Source organism: Labrus bergylta, chromosome 6, assembly GCF_963930695.1.
Source record: "Labrus bergylta chromosome 6, fLabBer1.1, whole genome shotgun sequence".
NCBI lineage: Eukaryota > Metazoa > Chordata > Actinopteri > Labriformes > Labridae > Labrus > Labrus bergylta.
The window spans coordinates 18036844-18054245 of NC_089200.1; the positions used below are offsets into that span (position 1 = coordinate 18036844).

At 40.5% G+C, this 17402-nt stretch overlaps 1 protein-coding gene across 1 annotated transcript; it reads right to left on the bottom strand.

The window, feature by feature from the left end:
- Positions 1-4328: 4328 nt before the first annotated feature.
- rnf11b (ring finger protein 11b) lies at positions 4329-17249 on the bottom strand. Its single transcript, XM_020632149.3, has 3 exons — positions 16683-17249; positions 7841-8010; positions 4329-6692 (listed from the first exon to the last, which is right to left on the bottom strand). The coding sequence occupies exons 1-3, from the start codon at positions 16803-16805 to the stop codon at positions 6521-6523; spliced, it is 465 nt and encodes a 154-aa protein (XP_020487805.1). The 5' UTR covers positions 16806-17249; the 3' UTR covers positions 4329-6520.
- Positions 17250-17402: the final 153 nt, after the last annotated feature.

Genomic DNA, 17402 nt, shown 5'->3' on the forward strand with positions numbered 1-17402 from the left:
ATCAAATTATGTTTCGCAAACAAGGAAGGGTGAACCAAACATCCACGCAATATACAATGTATAAAATATACACACCCCATTGCATGAAACACCATTCACATAAAAGCAAACACTGACTGAGAATCTCCATCTTAAACAGCAGTCATATAAGCCTAAATCATTCCAGTGAGGGTGAATCTTTTTATTTCATGGAATGAACAGGTCACCTGAAGCTCACAGTCAGGGCTAAAGCTCAATCTGGACTGTAATTCATGACTGTTATTAGGTGCAGCTGTTTTAAAGTTTAGTGGCTGGCCATCAGTGCCAGGACCCATGAGTCATCAAAGATGTGAGCACATTCAATACTCAGATGGGCATGTTTAATACAGTGCAGACTTCATCCAAGACAGTGAGTCACAGTATGGGCTGTCCCTGGAATGCAAATGGAATGTGCTTTGTTAAGGGGATGACTTTCTATGGCCCAGCTACGTGGGGGGCCATATTCACAACAAAAAAACACACAATCTATTCATCATAGCCTGTGTCAAAATGCAATAACCTTTTCTTAAAATTGCACAGGTCTGAGCATATTTTTTCAATTCTTTTTTTTTGCGATGTTAATGTTATTGAACTTAAATGTTAGGCCAGTAATGTCCGACTGTACAGCGATGCCAGGACCTGCACAATAGTCAGAATGTCAGAAAGGAGAGGAAGCTAACTTGACAGCTCGAACTTGTTGACAACCTTTTTTTAATCAGCTACCGCTAATGATCCAAACCACATGTATTTATATGATTAAATGATATCTGCAGAGTATCCATTCACATGGCCTTGGAGGGGCCCAGCCATCTCTGTGGGCGGGCCTGTGCATTGGCGCTTATTCCTCATTTCTGCGGTGCTGGTTTCACTTCTGAGAGGTTTTGCAGAGGTTCATCTGTAAATACATACTTGCATGGATGCGCACACCAACAAGATGACAGAGTATGACAAGCACACCCTGGCTGTGAAAAGCTAAATGCAGAGTCAGGATTAAGCTTTCAATGAGAGTCTTAATGACACATAGGCTTTAAAAAAAATAAACACTTAAACACTGCAAACAATTACTCATATGATGCCGTGCTCATGGTCAACTGCAGTAGCGAATGTTTTTAATTATGAGTGTAAACTTAGCAGTTGGATTACACTTTTAAACACATGGACATGATGGTTTAGAACATCGTTTAACACAACAAAAATGACCTACACATTCACAACAACGTGTTGCAGGTAACCTAGCAGGTCATAGTATCCATGGCATTTTTTGTTTATTATCATATGTCAGCTTGTTTGTTGTTCACTTTTTCCAGGTATTTCCTTCCTATTCCTTTTCACGGCTTCTCTTCACGGTTTTAGGACTCTATCTATGCTGCTCTGACTTTGACTGCTGATTCAAACTAATATCATGTTCAACCTAAAGGAAAGAGGCTCCACAATATTAATTGAGGGCATTTTACAACAGAAATAGTTCTGTAGATTAATGAACTAAGCAACAAATAAGGTTCTAAATGCCATCACAAACCCCTGATCCTCTTGACACATACACACATGGACCATAATAAAGTCAGGTGCAAACAAATATGCAGGTACAAACACACAATAAGTAACAAAAGGCATGTTTCCATCCACACTTTGCAGGGGGAGAGCATAGGATTTAAAGATAAACGGATAGTGGAGGGCCAAGTTGATGACTGATTTACCGGTCCGGCTTAGACACATATGTGTAAGATTGCCCCAGTTTATATGTTGTATATTATCATGTATTCTGGGAAAGGGGAGAGAATAAGACACTGGTGAAACATATTAGGGCATGGCAGGAAACACAGAAGGGGGCAGGAAGTGGAGGATCTGAAGTTAACATGAGCTATATGAAACAAAGATAACAAAAAAGGGAACTTAACTAGGCCTGAGAAGTGTCGATATCACAATCACAATCACAATCCGCTTTATTGGCCAGGTATGCTTACACACACAAGGATTTTAACTTTGTGAACTGTGCTCTCTATGTACATAAGTATAACATTAATTATCAACAATAAACACAAATAAGCAAAGACTAATATGTAGACTAAATAAGATAATAGTGCAGTGGTGAGTAGTGCAAAAGATGCTGAAGTAACATGTAAAAATGTAATTATGTGACAGATGGGTTCATTTAAATGAGATAGAGTTTTACAGTATTAACATTAAAGGTGTGCATAGATTGATCATTTAAATTAAACAATATATATGTATATGTAAATTCACAGAATTATTTCACAGCGACAGGTCTGACACTGTGTGACTGTTCAGCGTTCATCAGAGTGACAGCCTGGGGGAAGAAACTGTTCTTATGTCGGATTGTTTTGGCGTACAGTAATCTGTAACGCCTGCCGGAGGGGAGGAGTTTGCACTTGCAGGGATTAATGTTGTGATGTTTTTGCCAATAGAAATTAACAGGTGCTGCAGGTGTTCTATACAAAACTTTGAAGAAGTGAAAGTCTGAAAAGTAAATGACGTTAGAGGGTGTCTGGGGGGGACTCTCCCCCAGAGGAAAAATCGAGCTATTCTAACATTCAAATGAGGCTTTTTGGAGCATTATGAGATTAGATCATGATAAACGAGGACCATGTTTTGATACTAAACAAGAAGCCTACTCTGTTCTTAACCTTAAGCAGCCTAAAGTAGTAACAACACAGACATACCCTCACACAAGTTACAGAAGTTAGAGTACAAACGCATCAGACTTTAGTCTGGAGTAACAAATGAAAAATAGTGACTTTGCAAAAATGTACCTTTTACAGAATATTATTTATATATTTTTTTAATGTATTAATGTGTTCCTCATTTTTTTTGTCATTGCTAATCCTATTTACATACCTGTAGCTGGATACCCTGTGAATTCCCAGGGCATATAATAAAGATATTTTGACAAATAGTGTATTTTCTATAAATTCAGTGGAGTAGAAGTATATTTTTATGAAGTGCAAGAAGGCTTCATTTTTGATTTGATTTTTACATTGGACAGAACTTATGCAGTATTGTATTGAATAACTTTCACCCCCTCAGTCGTTAAAAGTAAACTAGTGCTGGCTGGTTAAGCTAATATAACATGTAAGAATTGTGTCATCAAACGGTGCAGTGTAAAGGTGACTCATGTCGCGCGGTGCTCTGTGTCGGTAATGTGTTGTGTCACCTGTTGTCGTGGCGCGTTCCTTAAGGAGTGTATCCGGTAGCGGAGCACTCAGCGACTGTCTGCTCTGCCTGCACGTAATAAAACTTTAACGGTAAACTCCGTCATGTTACGAATTGTTATTTCCCTTGTAATGTTTTCTTTGGTCTGGTAAATAAAGTTGCGCACCGGAGCCTAACAAAAAAAAGAAGTCCGGACATGACGGGCAGTGCACGCCGATGCTCGCTACCACAATAAAGCCGAGCCGACTCCACGTAGCAGATACAAGTTCTGACTGTAACACTACATTGAAATGCCACACAGACGCAAAACTACACTTGTGTTACAGGAGTCAGATAAATGCCTGACATTAAAAACAACATTTTGCACGTTTGTCATTAACCCACAGTCTGCTCGACTTTTTTTTTTTTTGGTCTGACACTGACTAAACATATTACAATTGAGGGAAATCCCTCGTAGCGACTGATTTGTTTTCACTTGTTTTCCCTGTTCTAAATCATTCCGTGAATGACAGCTGACATGCTGAAGGTGTTTGAGCGAGTAGTGTCATTTCACTGCAACTCACTGAATATTTATGACATGTGCATACACACACTGCTCAGAGAGAGACAGTTCTGTGTAATCACCTGTACAAACTGCTTTAACCACGATTAACATTTAGTAGAAACATATCATTTTCAACATCTTAAAGATTCCTATAAATCATTTTCTAGTCGAGAAAAAACGTGCAGTTACTCTTGATGATTCTGCCTTGCTGTTATCTATGCGGCCTAGTCGTGTGACTTTTGTAACCATGGTTACAAAAACGTCTTGTTTCCTAGGGAATGGAGGGATGTTTTCCAGTCACTGTATATTAGCCCTCAAACCAGACAAAGGGTGTGAGCAGAAAGTATGGCATTAAACTTTGAGTCATTCTGTGGAGAAGTGAGAGGGGGAGGGTTTGAGAAAAACATCTCTACTGAAGTTGTGCAGCTGGACTCAACCCCCCGTTTCCTGAGAACTATCAAGGCTGTTTGTTTATGCTAGTTCTTTACCACAGGACTGCTACAGGTTGCAATGGTGCAGGAGAGCATTGCTAACCAGCAGGTACAGTCTTCTCTCTTAAATGTGATGTAAAAGAAACCAAATCCAGAAACCAAAATACACTTACAATTTTATTAGTTGTGTGATAATGCAGCTGAACATTTTTCTTGACACCTTTTGTATTCTTCTCAACATGACATGTACAATGAAGGCTCAGCAGCAGCAGCAGCAGCAGCATTGGCAGTCCAAACAGTTTTTTTTTTTGTACAATCTCCCTCCTTGATTCTTGCAATTAACTGGTTTCTCTGATTTTATCAAGCGATTCAAACCCTTGTCGTGAGTAACGTAAGGCCATGAGGCTCCACCTTACTGATGGAGGAATAGAGAGTGAGGCAGATCAAAGTACTGTGCAAAGAATAAGGTGCTGACTGCCATCTCCACCATCTAATCTTTATGAAAACATACACACAAAAGGTTCGAACGCACACAAAAAGATAACAAAAGCCACTTTTGCAATCTGCGTGCAGTCCGCATCATGCTCGCTCTTCAGGGGGAGATTATAGGATCTATCACTTCCTACATACCGGTAATTCAAAGTCTCAGGCAGAAGTTAGCAAGGAGAAGAAAAATATTAACTAACTAAACTATTGAAAATCTTTGTGCTTTTATAGTAAACTGGGTGACTTGGATACTCTTACAATGTTTCAAGAAGGTGGTTTGAAATTGAGGCCTTAAATTCATGTGAATAAAAATAAATAGAGATGTACGGTTTCTAAACGTAGGACTCTGTCAGCTTTGTATAACAGCTGATTCTCACCACATCAGTTAAATAAACGTCCTCAGTCACATTCACTGAAACAATACCTAGAACTAGACCTGCATCACCCACATCCGTGTGATGGCACCCTTCAGCACTCTGTGTGATCTAGGACATCAAATTTAGGATTAACTCATTGCTTTGATTTATGCCATAAAACTGTTATGAGCAATATCGCCAGCCCACTGAAAAAGTGTCTGTAATTACAGATAAGGGCAACGGTAAGGAGAAAGGTAAAGCAAAGCACATACTGTACGTCATTTTGACATAATTACTGAGTAATGGTCGACTGTTGTGACGAGTCTGATAAAAAGTGCAAATATCTCTGATTTGTATTACTGTTTCGACAGCTGGTCTAATTGTACTGTTCATCGATTAGCCTAAGATCTCACTGTGAACAAGTCAGCAGCTTGACAGCAACAGTCTAACAGCTATCCATCAGATTAGCGATCGTATTGTCTTTTGACACGTCTGTCTTGTTGGTAAACACCGTATCCACAGAGCCCTTATGCTGACTGACAGAACAAACACACAACATATTTCACAAAGCCACAGGACAATCCATTAATCCAACTATCAATCTTATTCATCTCCGAAAAGATCTGTACAAGTTGAGGCCTGGGTGCTGTGAACAAGCAACGATTGTAGTCCATCTCTGGCGGTCTTCATGTTGCATATCTGCATTGTGTAGCAGTTTTTTCAGCAGATATGACTGTGCAACAGGCATCTGTGTATAGCCCATCAAAGCATCTGACAGACCTTCTGAAGGGGATTCCACCGGGAAGTTGCTTGATGATACAGAAATCAGGATTTAGCAGTCTATGTAGCCTTAGTAGACTGTTGTGGTAAGAAGTCCTTTCTTCTGTATTCTGTCCCTTGTTTCAATGATGGGGAGTAAAAAGTGTGCGACGGGGCACGCTTGTGTGTCTATATGCGTCTACAAAAGCAGACCTTAGAAAGGTTTCTTAACAATATCAGTGAACCATCATCCATTCCTCTTAGCTTCCCTTCCCAATGTCATATTCAGTCTTTTTCACCCCTCTGACCCAGCTTCTTCCTGCTCCTCCTCACCTCTAACACTGCTCATCTTTACACACACACACACACACACACACACACACACACACACACACACACACACACACACACACACACACACACACACACACACACACACACACACACACACACACACACACACACACACACACACACACACACACACACACACACACACACACACACACACACACACACACACACACACACACACACACACACACACACACACACACACACACACACACACACACACACACACACACACACACACACACACACACACACACACACACACACATTTAAATCACCACCTTACTAATCCAGGATGCAGGTTAGCAAGATAGCATTTGTGTGTACGTCCATTGTGCATGATGTACGTGTGTCTGTTCCACAGGCGTCTGTGGGGTGATGTGAGTGTGTATTTATGTTTGTCAGTTGGTCTCGTAAGAGGAGAGCAGCGCTGCGTCCACAGGCTCCATGCAGGAGGGGCAGGTGAAGGATCTCATCAGCCAGTCGTCTATACAGTCCATGTGGTAGATGTGCATGCAAGGCAGGAACCGGATGGGGTCTCCATACACAAAGTCCATCATACAGATGACACACCTGTAAAGGTAAAAATAGACATTCACTTTCATCCCATCAATTCAACAACACTGCATTAAAAAAATAATAATAACCGAAGCATTCAATTTAGTACCATGTATTAATCAAGCAAGTACAAAAAAAGTACTGTTATTTTTGTAGTCTCACTTATTTGACACTTCATTTTATTACTTAGTTTTTTTTTTGTCGGTGCATGGTTATTTTTAAAATGTGATAAAGAGACGATGAACATTTCAGAGGAATAAAAACAATGTGTCAGTTTTTTTGGGGCATTTATTTCTTTATTGGATAGTAGAGCTGATGAGAGACAGGAAATGTTGGGATGAGAGAGAGAGTGGGGGATGACATGCTGCAAAGGACCGAGGGCGGATTTCAACCCACAGCCGCTGTGACGAGGACCAAAGCCTCTGTACATGGAGCGCGCAACATAACCGCTAGGCTATCAGTGCTCCACAATGGCTCAGTTTAAATCTGAAACTGTAGTTAAATTATAGCTTAAGCACAACTACCAGCCCCCAGCTTCATATCCCCTATCTTCTTTTTTCTCTATTCCCCATTCATGAATATATTTATAATTGTTCCCCTTATTTAACACAACATATGCGCTCAACCCTTAATCATGACCTATTGTTTTTTTTATTCATTTCAGTCTTTTATATAAAGGTACCTCATGTTGATCACTCACTCACTTAAAGCTATATAATTGTTATTATTATTTGTATTCTCTTCTTTTATCTTTTCCCTTTTTGCTGTTGCTTTGATCGTTGGTCATTATCTCCCTCCTTTACCCTCTAACAGTTTATCACTCTTTTAAAGCACTCCCAATTAAATCTAAAATATCAGAACAAAAATAAGCAAATAATCAATAATAATCCACTAATTACATTGTAATACAAATATTTTTATATGATTAAAGTTATATAGTTATAGATCTGTTTTGTGCTTGCATCCTCTGAATACTTAAACTAAGTGAAGCACACAATAGAAAAAAAAATAAAATAACATTAAAATAAACTATTCAAAGCATTTTTCAAAGACATACAAACTCTGTGCTAAAACACAGATGAGCTCAGAACACTACCCTGCTCCTCTAAAAACAAAACTAAATCTTACACCGCTGAGTACGACTACCCAGGGATTCTACTCACTCTCTGATCTTCTTCTCAGAGCCGTCTCGCCCTGGGTCGTACACCCCCTTAGGGAGGTGCTGGATGAGTCCGATCCTCTGGGCGATGCGAATCTGCTCTTCCTCCGTCAGCTGGGTGGCCAGCCGGGCTTGGCTGGGTGTAGGATGGTAGACAGGTACATGAATCTGTTCCTGCACAAAGAGAGAGAGAGAGAGGACCACAAATGAATACATTTTCGCCTTTTGAAACTGTGGCTAGCATGTGGAATCATGAAATTGGTATCTAGGTTAAAGCAGATGCAAGATGGTTTTCTCAGAAATAGAATAGATACCATGAATGCTTACCACAACAAGCAATGTCGTATTGGTAAACATCATAAGAGTCCACAAACAGTTAGTTAGTCAAGTAACACCTCTGTGCTAACTATAATGTATCTGCCTGGTCTGTTGCAGGAAATATTCTGAGAGGAAAACAAGAAAGCACTCTTGTTTCCTGCCTGAAAATTCACCACCCCAATTTTACTCACAGAAGTCATTTTCAAAAGCAGAAGACATTGTTCTTTTTTTTTTTTTAATTCACTTTCGGTTGAAGTCCAGCAGGGTCTAACAGATGAACATCAAGCTTATGAAACATTTTTGATTATGGCACAACACTTAAGACAAGATTGTAGAATAGAATAGAATAGAATAGAATTACTTTATTGATCCCAAACTGGGAAATTGTGGCGTTACAGCAGCAGGTTATCCAACACACAATATGAGTAAAAAAGCACAATGTTAGCAAATCTAAGCACAATATAATATTAAATACAAAGTAAATCAGTACTAAAAATATCAAAACTAAGAATGTGAAAATATGCAACCAGGATTTAACTATGCATTACTAGTCTTAAATAGGAAGATTAAATATGGAATTGTATTGATGCAGAGAGATGTGAGAATACCATCCTTTGTAACACTGAAATCACTTTGCTTTGTTCAGCACACAATGAAAGCATTCAGATGACTAAGAGTTTCACAGTCATTCACACACGCTTTGTTTATAAATGTTATTACCTCTATCAGGATATAAAAACATACCCTTATTGCCAATAACTGATGGAATCAATGACTCACATTCTGGTTCTGGGTAAATTATGACATGATTGCAGAGAGAATGCAGACAGTAGGTGGTAGTGTTTCCTAGCACCTCGTTCTAACAGTTGTTGCAGCACACAGCAACTACACAGACACTTCTACGTGACATGCAGGTTACCTAAACAGTAAAAACAAGGAATGGTTGATGGTTGTGAGGGATGAAGGGTTTCTTTTCTTTATTGGATAGGACAGCTGAAGAGAAACAGGAGAGAGAAAAAAGAGAGAGTAGGGGATGACTAGCAACAAAGGGCCAAGATTATTTTTATGCACCACTACCACTTTATCATTTAGTACTTCTTGCACATTGCTCTGTATATATATATATATTTATTTCCCAAATAAATAAAAAAGTTGTTTACTTACACAGTAGTAAACAATTCTGAAAGGTACAAATATTCTGAAAGGTCTTGGGGTGGCAGTAGCTGTGTGCTGTGTGTGAATGTGTTGGTTGTGGTGCACTGTGCAGTAGTCAGCAGTGTCATTTGTTGTCATTTCTCTCAACTGACATGCATTGCATGTCAGCTGGGCTGTGACAACTGCTAATTACATGACCTTGGGTTGACCTCAATGACAAGCAGGTGAGGTTGAAATGGGAACTGAAGTCAAAATTCAGGCTGCTGTTTCCCCTCTGGTAATCATGGGGCAGGCTGCTTTGTGAGATAGTCAGCAGCTGCTACTGTGAACCTGCCAAGCCCAGGAAGGGGAGGGTTAGAGACAACAAAGAACAAGAGCAGATGTACAGAGTTAAAGTGACGGAAATTATGCGTAAGAGTGGGGAGCGAACTCTTCAATCACCTATAACTAATTCAACAAAAGTAAAAGTACATACAATTACAAATAGTTTGGATAACAAAACCTACAACACATATTTACAAACATTGTGTGACAACGTCAGAAATGTACTCTGCTATTTAGCTGACAGGAGTGTCAGTATGATGAAGCACTTCTACAGTGTTTACATGTCCCTTATATTATTCTCAAAACACCCATTACAGCATACATTGGGCTAACAGTTTTGAACACTGCGGCAATACAGCTATGTTAAGTCTTCATAAGTCTCATAAAGCAAAACCTGCTTATGCTGACCTCAATTCTCCAAACATCGTACTTTGTTCTTGAAGAACAAGGAAATCAGTATCAACTACTTTTCATAGTTGAGGTTACCGTTTGATTCTAAGAAGACCAAATTTGTTAGATCTTCCCTTAAATTATTAATGTGAAAGAGTAACCTGTAGCATGTGTTTGTATTTTGGGAATCTTACTTCCTTATTCCCACCACAGCTGTGATGTAATGTTTGGAAAAAAAATTTCCCGAGCTGGCAGACTATAAGAGAATGATAACTAGTTCAAACCACAGCTTCTGGCTGTGTCGCTGTGATGCCCACATACCAGAGCTATTGTGTATAGAGGGGAAAGAGGCTGCAGACAGGCCACATGATGACATGGCAAAAATCCTGCTTTGAACACCTAGTCTGAGAGCAGCTTAGTGGTACTATTCTACAACTAGATTTTCTTTTTTTTTTCTTTTGAAACCTCAGTGTTCAGGAAATGTGCAAGTGTCATAGCTATATTTTCTGGGGAAAAGCTGCACCTAAAAGAGAGTCAGACCAGAAACATAAAGCGATCACAGTCTCAGAAAATGTAGCCCTCAGCAGTCAGCTGCACACAACACCAACAAGCATGTATTTAACAGACAACAATGGGAGGAGAAGGATGGACATGAGCATCACAGGATGTGCTTGTTGGTGTGATAACAGTCAAGACAGTTAACAGTAGAACCGTTAACACTAATGTTTGTGTCACATTACTTCCTCAGCTTGTTAAGCAAGAAGTTAGGGCGTTGATACAGTCTAAGAGTATTAACCCGAGTAATCACACCTAACACATTATGAAGCTTATAGAGCCTTAAAGGCAGCCACAAAAACACTGCAGATGAATCTAACAGAACAAAGTTTAGTAATGAAAAATGGGACGATCCATTATTACTCATTTATATAAATTGTAACAATTGCCATAAGGTTAAGATGACACAGCAGCATTAGCAAATGAAGCAAGTATTGCACAGTCTGCCATATTAAAGTTAGTTATGACACTCAGTAGTGACAACACTCTTCGACCCCTCTTTTGTGTGACGTGGCCGCCAACTGTTTCAGTATGAAGAGATGGGGGAGATGAAAAGAATCATTGAGTCTTGATACTAGTTTTTTTTTAGAAAGAGCAACCTCTATGTTGAAGTGTGTCAGCCAAAGACCAAAGAACTACCGGTAAACAATGGCTTGTTTGTCAGCACCACGTCCTCCAACCCCAGGAGATTTCTGTTACCATATTAGGACAAAAAAATTGTTAATCTGGCTCCCTGAGAGGGCGTATCACTGCTTTCAAAACTAAAAGCAAGCCTCTTATCGATTGACCAACTTTGTCATACATGCTGTACTGTGATGCTGTGAACTTATCTACCAACACATTGCTGTCAACACACAACACGAAAGCCCCATCATTTATTTTTTTTTAATCTATTTTTTTTGTTGGGGGGGAGGGGGGGCTTACATTATATAGAAGTACAAAAGAAAATAAAAAGTGGTAGTTTTAAAATGTTGAAGAGTAGTTGCAGTCATCTTTTTGGAGCGGGAAGTCATCATATTTGGATGAGAAAGCTAAGGTTTTTAAAAATAAAAAGTTGGCAGGGTATGGCCTAGGCTAATTTGTTATCTTGCATTTGAGAGTTCGACATTTTTTCCAGCAGACCCTCATTTTATTTGGGGTACAGGCAAGCCAGAGATGTTCCTCTGTTTGCCTGAAAAAGATAGAAAAGCTTGTGGAAATGACAGGCTTGCAGCTCGTTCACATACCTCTGGTTGGAACGTAAAGAAACTGAGGGAAATACTGCTACATGCTCTTGTGAATGCAATATCATTGTTACCAATTGATATTTAATAAATAAATGATACATTCATACAGATTCAACATCTGGAATTTTGAATTAAAGCTCAGCATTTGCATTGAAGTGAATTTGGAGCCTCCTTTACATGCCCTCTTGTGTCTCTTCCAGGTGTGACAGCTAAATATAAAACAACTTGCAGGCAAACTGTTTCTTTGGAGCTCAGCTGAACCAAACTGCTGACTGCAATGCAAGCCCTCTCATCTTGACAGCAATGCAGTTGTAGGAAAGACTCAAACAGACTTTCCTCTGTTGTGTTTTCGTGTGTGTGTGTTTGTGGGTCCACTAGAGTCAATAGTGGGCACATTCTGCTCTACTAAAGCATCTGAAAGGAGATTTATCCTTGTTTTTGACATGTGCAGCATGACATATTTTAGATCCTGTTTAACCCTCTAGGCCTCATGTTCACACAAGAGAAAGAAACCGGGGAAAAGTATTTAAAGTGTATCAAGACAGAGTTCAGCTTCATGCAAACACTGTCAGACACAGTGAATCTTCTAAAGCCTGCAGGCTGTTCCAGCCAGTTAAGTTTGGCTGCAAAGCTAGCTGACAGCAGCATAAAGGCCTTGGTGCAAAAACTGAATGTGATTAATAAAAACTCCTGCCACTGCTCCGATCTGTGAGGCTTACGAGGAGAGACAGGCAAAACTATTCACTCCTTTAAGGTAGATGGTCTGCGATGACATATGTTTGGCTCCACCCACACATAAATACAGCTGTCATCACAGTCATCCCTCAGTTCGATAGCTGCTCTTCACTGAGCCTACCTTGTTCTTCTCCATGACTTTGCCAGCCACCGAGGGGCCATCGGAATCAGAGACAGAGGCTGATGGCGTACCCTTTCCAAAACAGGTGATATCATCTCCACTGAGAAAAGGCATACAGAAGTGTGCTGGGCCATGGGTGCACTAGTTCATTCAAACCCAGAGGTACATTGTGGTCTGTTACATCTTGTTCATCCTGGAGGCAAAGAGGTCCACCTCTGCCCTGCCAAAGCGATTCCATATCTGAGCCACTACCAACGGATGCAACCTCCACTCTCTGAGAAGTGGTCCTTCCCGGGAGAGAAGGTCTGCTCCCAGGTTTAGGACGTTCTGGAACGTGAGTGGCTCTGAGAGACAAAAAAAAAAACACTGCATCACTGCAACAGAGAGTGAGACAGTTTTAAGAGTGGAAGTGACCGTGTCCCTCCCTGCTTGTTTAGGCAGGAGAGACCACTGTTGTCCGTCCTGATCAGAACATTCTTGCCTGTCAATGCTGGACAAAAATACTTCAGAGCCAAGTAGGTCGCTCCAGATAGTTTATGTGAAACCTGCTTTGTACAAAGGTCCAGACCCCGTTGACTGCTGCACCATCACACAACACACTTTCTCTATTTGGGACCCCTGACTCAGCAAGCCATGTACCCTCCAAGGGAGAAGAGTTAACATGCAATACTGAGTTTTCATCAGCCTCCTCTGGAGGTGACGTGTAAGCGCTTGCATCTTTAACAGCCCGAGCGGCACAACAGGGATCATAGATGCCATCATGCCCAAAAGCTGTATTATCACACGGGAATGCAGTTTGCGCCCCAACTGAAATTGAGCGAGGCAGCAGTGAAACGTGGCCACTCAGCCCTCTTCCAAATGAGCTGGAAAGGGAGCACAGCGATAAGCATCTCCATTTCAACTGGTCTACCTGCTAAAGGCGAGTTTAAAATGATGTCTCGCTCTTCCTAAGTCCAAGAAGATTCACCCATCTGTTCCTGCAGGGAGCTTCGGGAAGCCTGTTGGTGGCGGTCGCCATGATGGAAAGGCAGTCTAATTCTAACTTTCAGTCAGCCTATCGACAGGCTAAGAGCTGGAGCTGAGGAAGGTCATAAGCCTCCTGACAAACAGCTACACCACGCCCGCACCGGCTCGTCAATCAGGTCAGCCACGGCCTTATTGTGAATAACTCTTGTCCTTCATAATATCAAAACGGATGAGTTATCTGATCCCCCCCAAACATCCTGTGCTTCTGCAGCCAGCCTCAAGCGGACACTTGACAAACTGCAGGATTTTGCACTTTAGCTCTGGCTTAATTTTTTAACACCGGAAGGTTGCGGCTTAGTGATATCCCATACCATATATTCACCCATATATGTATAGTACTGAGTGAATCGACTGAAAAGGAAAGCGCCATACTATGGGCCAAATGCCCACACACCCAAACATAAAATCTCTCCCCCTCAAATGCAAACATACAGGGGCACCTTATCTCTCGCAGCCCCATCACAGGGATGACTCAGCACTCGTCTCTCCAGCTGCTTTCAAAATCACCACAATCGAAACACCAAAACTGTTTTTTGTGCAACACAAACACTATCATGGACACACACTAACAACCACAGCCCAGCTTGTCAGATGACCCAACTGATTCTGACCAAATACATTTTCTCTCAGGGCTTCATCCACTTAGCTTTGTTTTCCATCAACTCTGCATGTGTTTGATGTTGTCTATCTGACTTATGTCTAGTCAAAACATGTTCAAATGTTTACACAGGTCCATGTTCCTAGATAACCTGTTGTTTACATGATTTACAATTTATTAAGGAAATTCTTGTTGTTGTTTGTTTATTTGACAACTGAAACCAGACATTTTCATTGTTTGGATCTGAATCATGCTTTCCTGGATAAATTTCACACAGCTTGTGGTCTTTGCTTTGAATAATACTGCTGAGAATGAGATTCCACGCATAATTCTCTTTTTTTCATCTTGGCTAACAATTCTGAGCTTCTCCAGTAACCAGGAACACTGGCATTGGCACCTAGACCCATAATCAACATACGTTTACTTCCAAACTCAATGGTGTAGCCTTTATCCTTCTAACACACACAGTACTTCCCAAATCTTGTTAGGCCAATCTGAAAGCACACAAAAAAATGTGCTTGGTTCTCAGGCTGGGTTCAGATGGTGAAGGTGCTGATTACTGTGGTCACCAGGGATTAAAGAGCTGGCAGGCCTGAAAGAACCCTTTATAAAGGAGCTTTTAACTAGTTAGTTTACCCTCTTGTCAAATTCGGACAGTATAAACAAACTGCACAGAGACTCTCTCAACACAACTCAAAGCGTTAGTCGGAGCTTTTCAGAAGAAAGCAATGATTGTGTTGTTTATTACACTATCACTCCTCTATGATATCAGAACTTGCTGCTTCGGCCTACACTGCTGCATGCCAGATGTGACATACTTGTAGCAAACAGGGAATGAACGCATAACAACAACTCCTGAATCCGTACAGATTTGATCTTTTACTGACGTTGATAAATGTCTCCAGTGACATGACATTGATGATTAAAGACTAAGATCATTCAGAAGAAATTTGAAATTATCTTTGAGACGTTACCAGGAAGTTTTCAGTGTGCGTCGAATTATTTACTTTGCCTCTTATGTATCAGAGTTTTATTTTATTACCTTCTTTAATGTTTTTCACTCTTTGAGAGAGCGGTGGTTACCTCTTTGATTCGAATGTTTTATTTTAGATGAAACGTACAAACTGATACACTAACGTAGTTAGTAGTAATACCTTTAATACCATTTAAACAGTTTCAAGGGTAATCGTTGGCCATTGCAATGCATTGTCAGAATTGGTTTTCACCTGATGTCCACATCCAATTTGTTAATGTTAATGTTAATGTATAAAGAAATGTGATTTTTTCAAATGTTTTTTATTATAGATTGATATACGAGAGAGAGAGCATATCAATCTGTTTAAGGCATTTCAAAAATCAATCTCATATTATGAAATTTATCTGACATTCATTAATTTTGCTCTTTTTAAATTACATGACAAAGAACTGACAGAGACAGAGGGGTAATTTCACCTCTTATCTTTTCAACCCTGCCATAGACACTCAAGATCACAAGAAAGGATTGGACTGGATTACAGTATCTCGTATTGAAGCACAGATTGAAGTGTCTTTGTATAATAAGAGTGTTAATGCTTTGCTGACCTATTTTCTCCTTTATTTCCCATGCTTTAAAAACACTTATCTTAAATCTACAGATAAGGCCTGACTTAAGTCAGTAACATGCACTCTTTGTGCCAAGGCCTTACATAAAGCTTGCCAGGCAGCTGCTTGTTGACATAAAAACACAAGAAATGGCAACATAATGAATCATGTTTTACACATCATGTTGTGGCTGATTTGATCTGTTCAAGGAAATAAGGACACAAGGCAACAAAGTTACTGCCCTAGAGGAGGTCAATTTAAGGGGCAGCTGTTAAAGATTTGATGACAGTAAGGTGTTTTATCAACAGCAACAAAAAAACTCCAAATCAAATGGAGAACTGGAGTTTGTTTCAAGTTAGAAAGAAATTAAAGTGTAGGCTATGTTGTTAATGTGACTTTAATAGGTGTCTTAGTTCATCTGCGTGTATTAGGGACAAAATCCCCTTGGTACAGTTTGTTTGAATGAAGAATATATTAAGTATAAATGGAGACGGGACCTTGAAACATAACAACAAAGCGGATTAGTGTTAGGCATGACGGGACGAGGTCAGTGGGCCTGGCGTAGTGTTACATCTATGAACAGCTGACCCTGCCCACATATTGTTTGTCTGACATAAATGTCAAAGTGAATAAACTACCTCTAATTATGAAATGCACTATAAAATAAAATAAATTATACCAGAGCTTTCGCATATTAAATGACATCTTCTGAATGATCGTCTGAGTCGGACATTTAACGAATCCCGAAATGAATAAACAGAAGCAGAAATGGTAACTATCCAGGTTTGGCTCTCTGATATGTGTGGGTCTGAGTTACCTGATAGGGGGGCGGTGGCTCCTGGTCGGCATCAGTACCGTCTCCGTAGCTGGCCCGGTCCGACTGAGAGTCATGTAGCAAAGAAATATCATCCGAGGTCGGAGATTTCAGACAGTTTCCCATCTCCTTCCTCGTCCAGTCAAACTGTCCCCTCTTTCTCGGTGTAGATTTACTAACCTGAAAGGTTTGACAGCAGGGTGCCACACGCAACTTTCACATATAACGTCAGTGGATGAGAAAGTGTCGAGAAGGCGTTTTCCATAAACAGCTGATGAGTCTCCTCTCCCAGACGACGGGAGGGCTGCACAGCTCAACAACAACACATCCCCTCAGCTAGCAGCTAGCCACACAAAGAGCTAGTCTGCTAACACTAAGGTAGCACTCGCAGGGAAACATGAACTCGTTTGGCACCAAAATATGACAAGTAAAAAAAAAAAATCACAGGTTTAAACCGCAGAGGTTTAAAAGCGAAGTAAATGTTAATCTCCCGCATTCATCAAGGAAATTCTCACTGCTGTTTGTTTGACTGGCTCCTCGCAGACAGTCAGGGACTTTCCACAAGGTGGTGATGTGTTGGAGACGCGAAGCCCCGCCCCTTCACAGAGAGAGAGGGCCAATGAGCACTCACTTACATCCAGGAAGCCAATCAGAATCTTGATCACGTTACCCTTTTGCTCAAAACGTAAACACACGGTCAAAATCGAGATAATAGTCTTTATC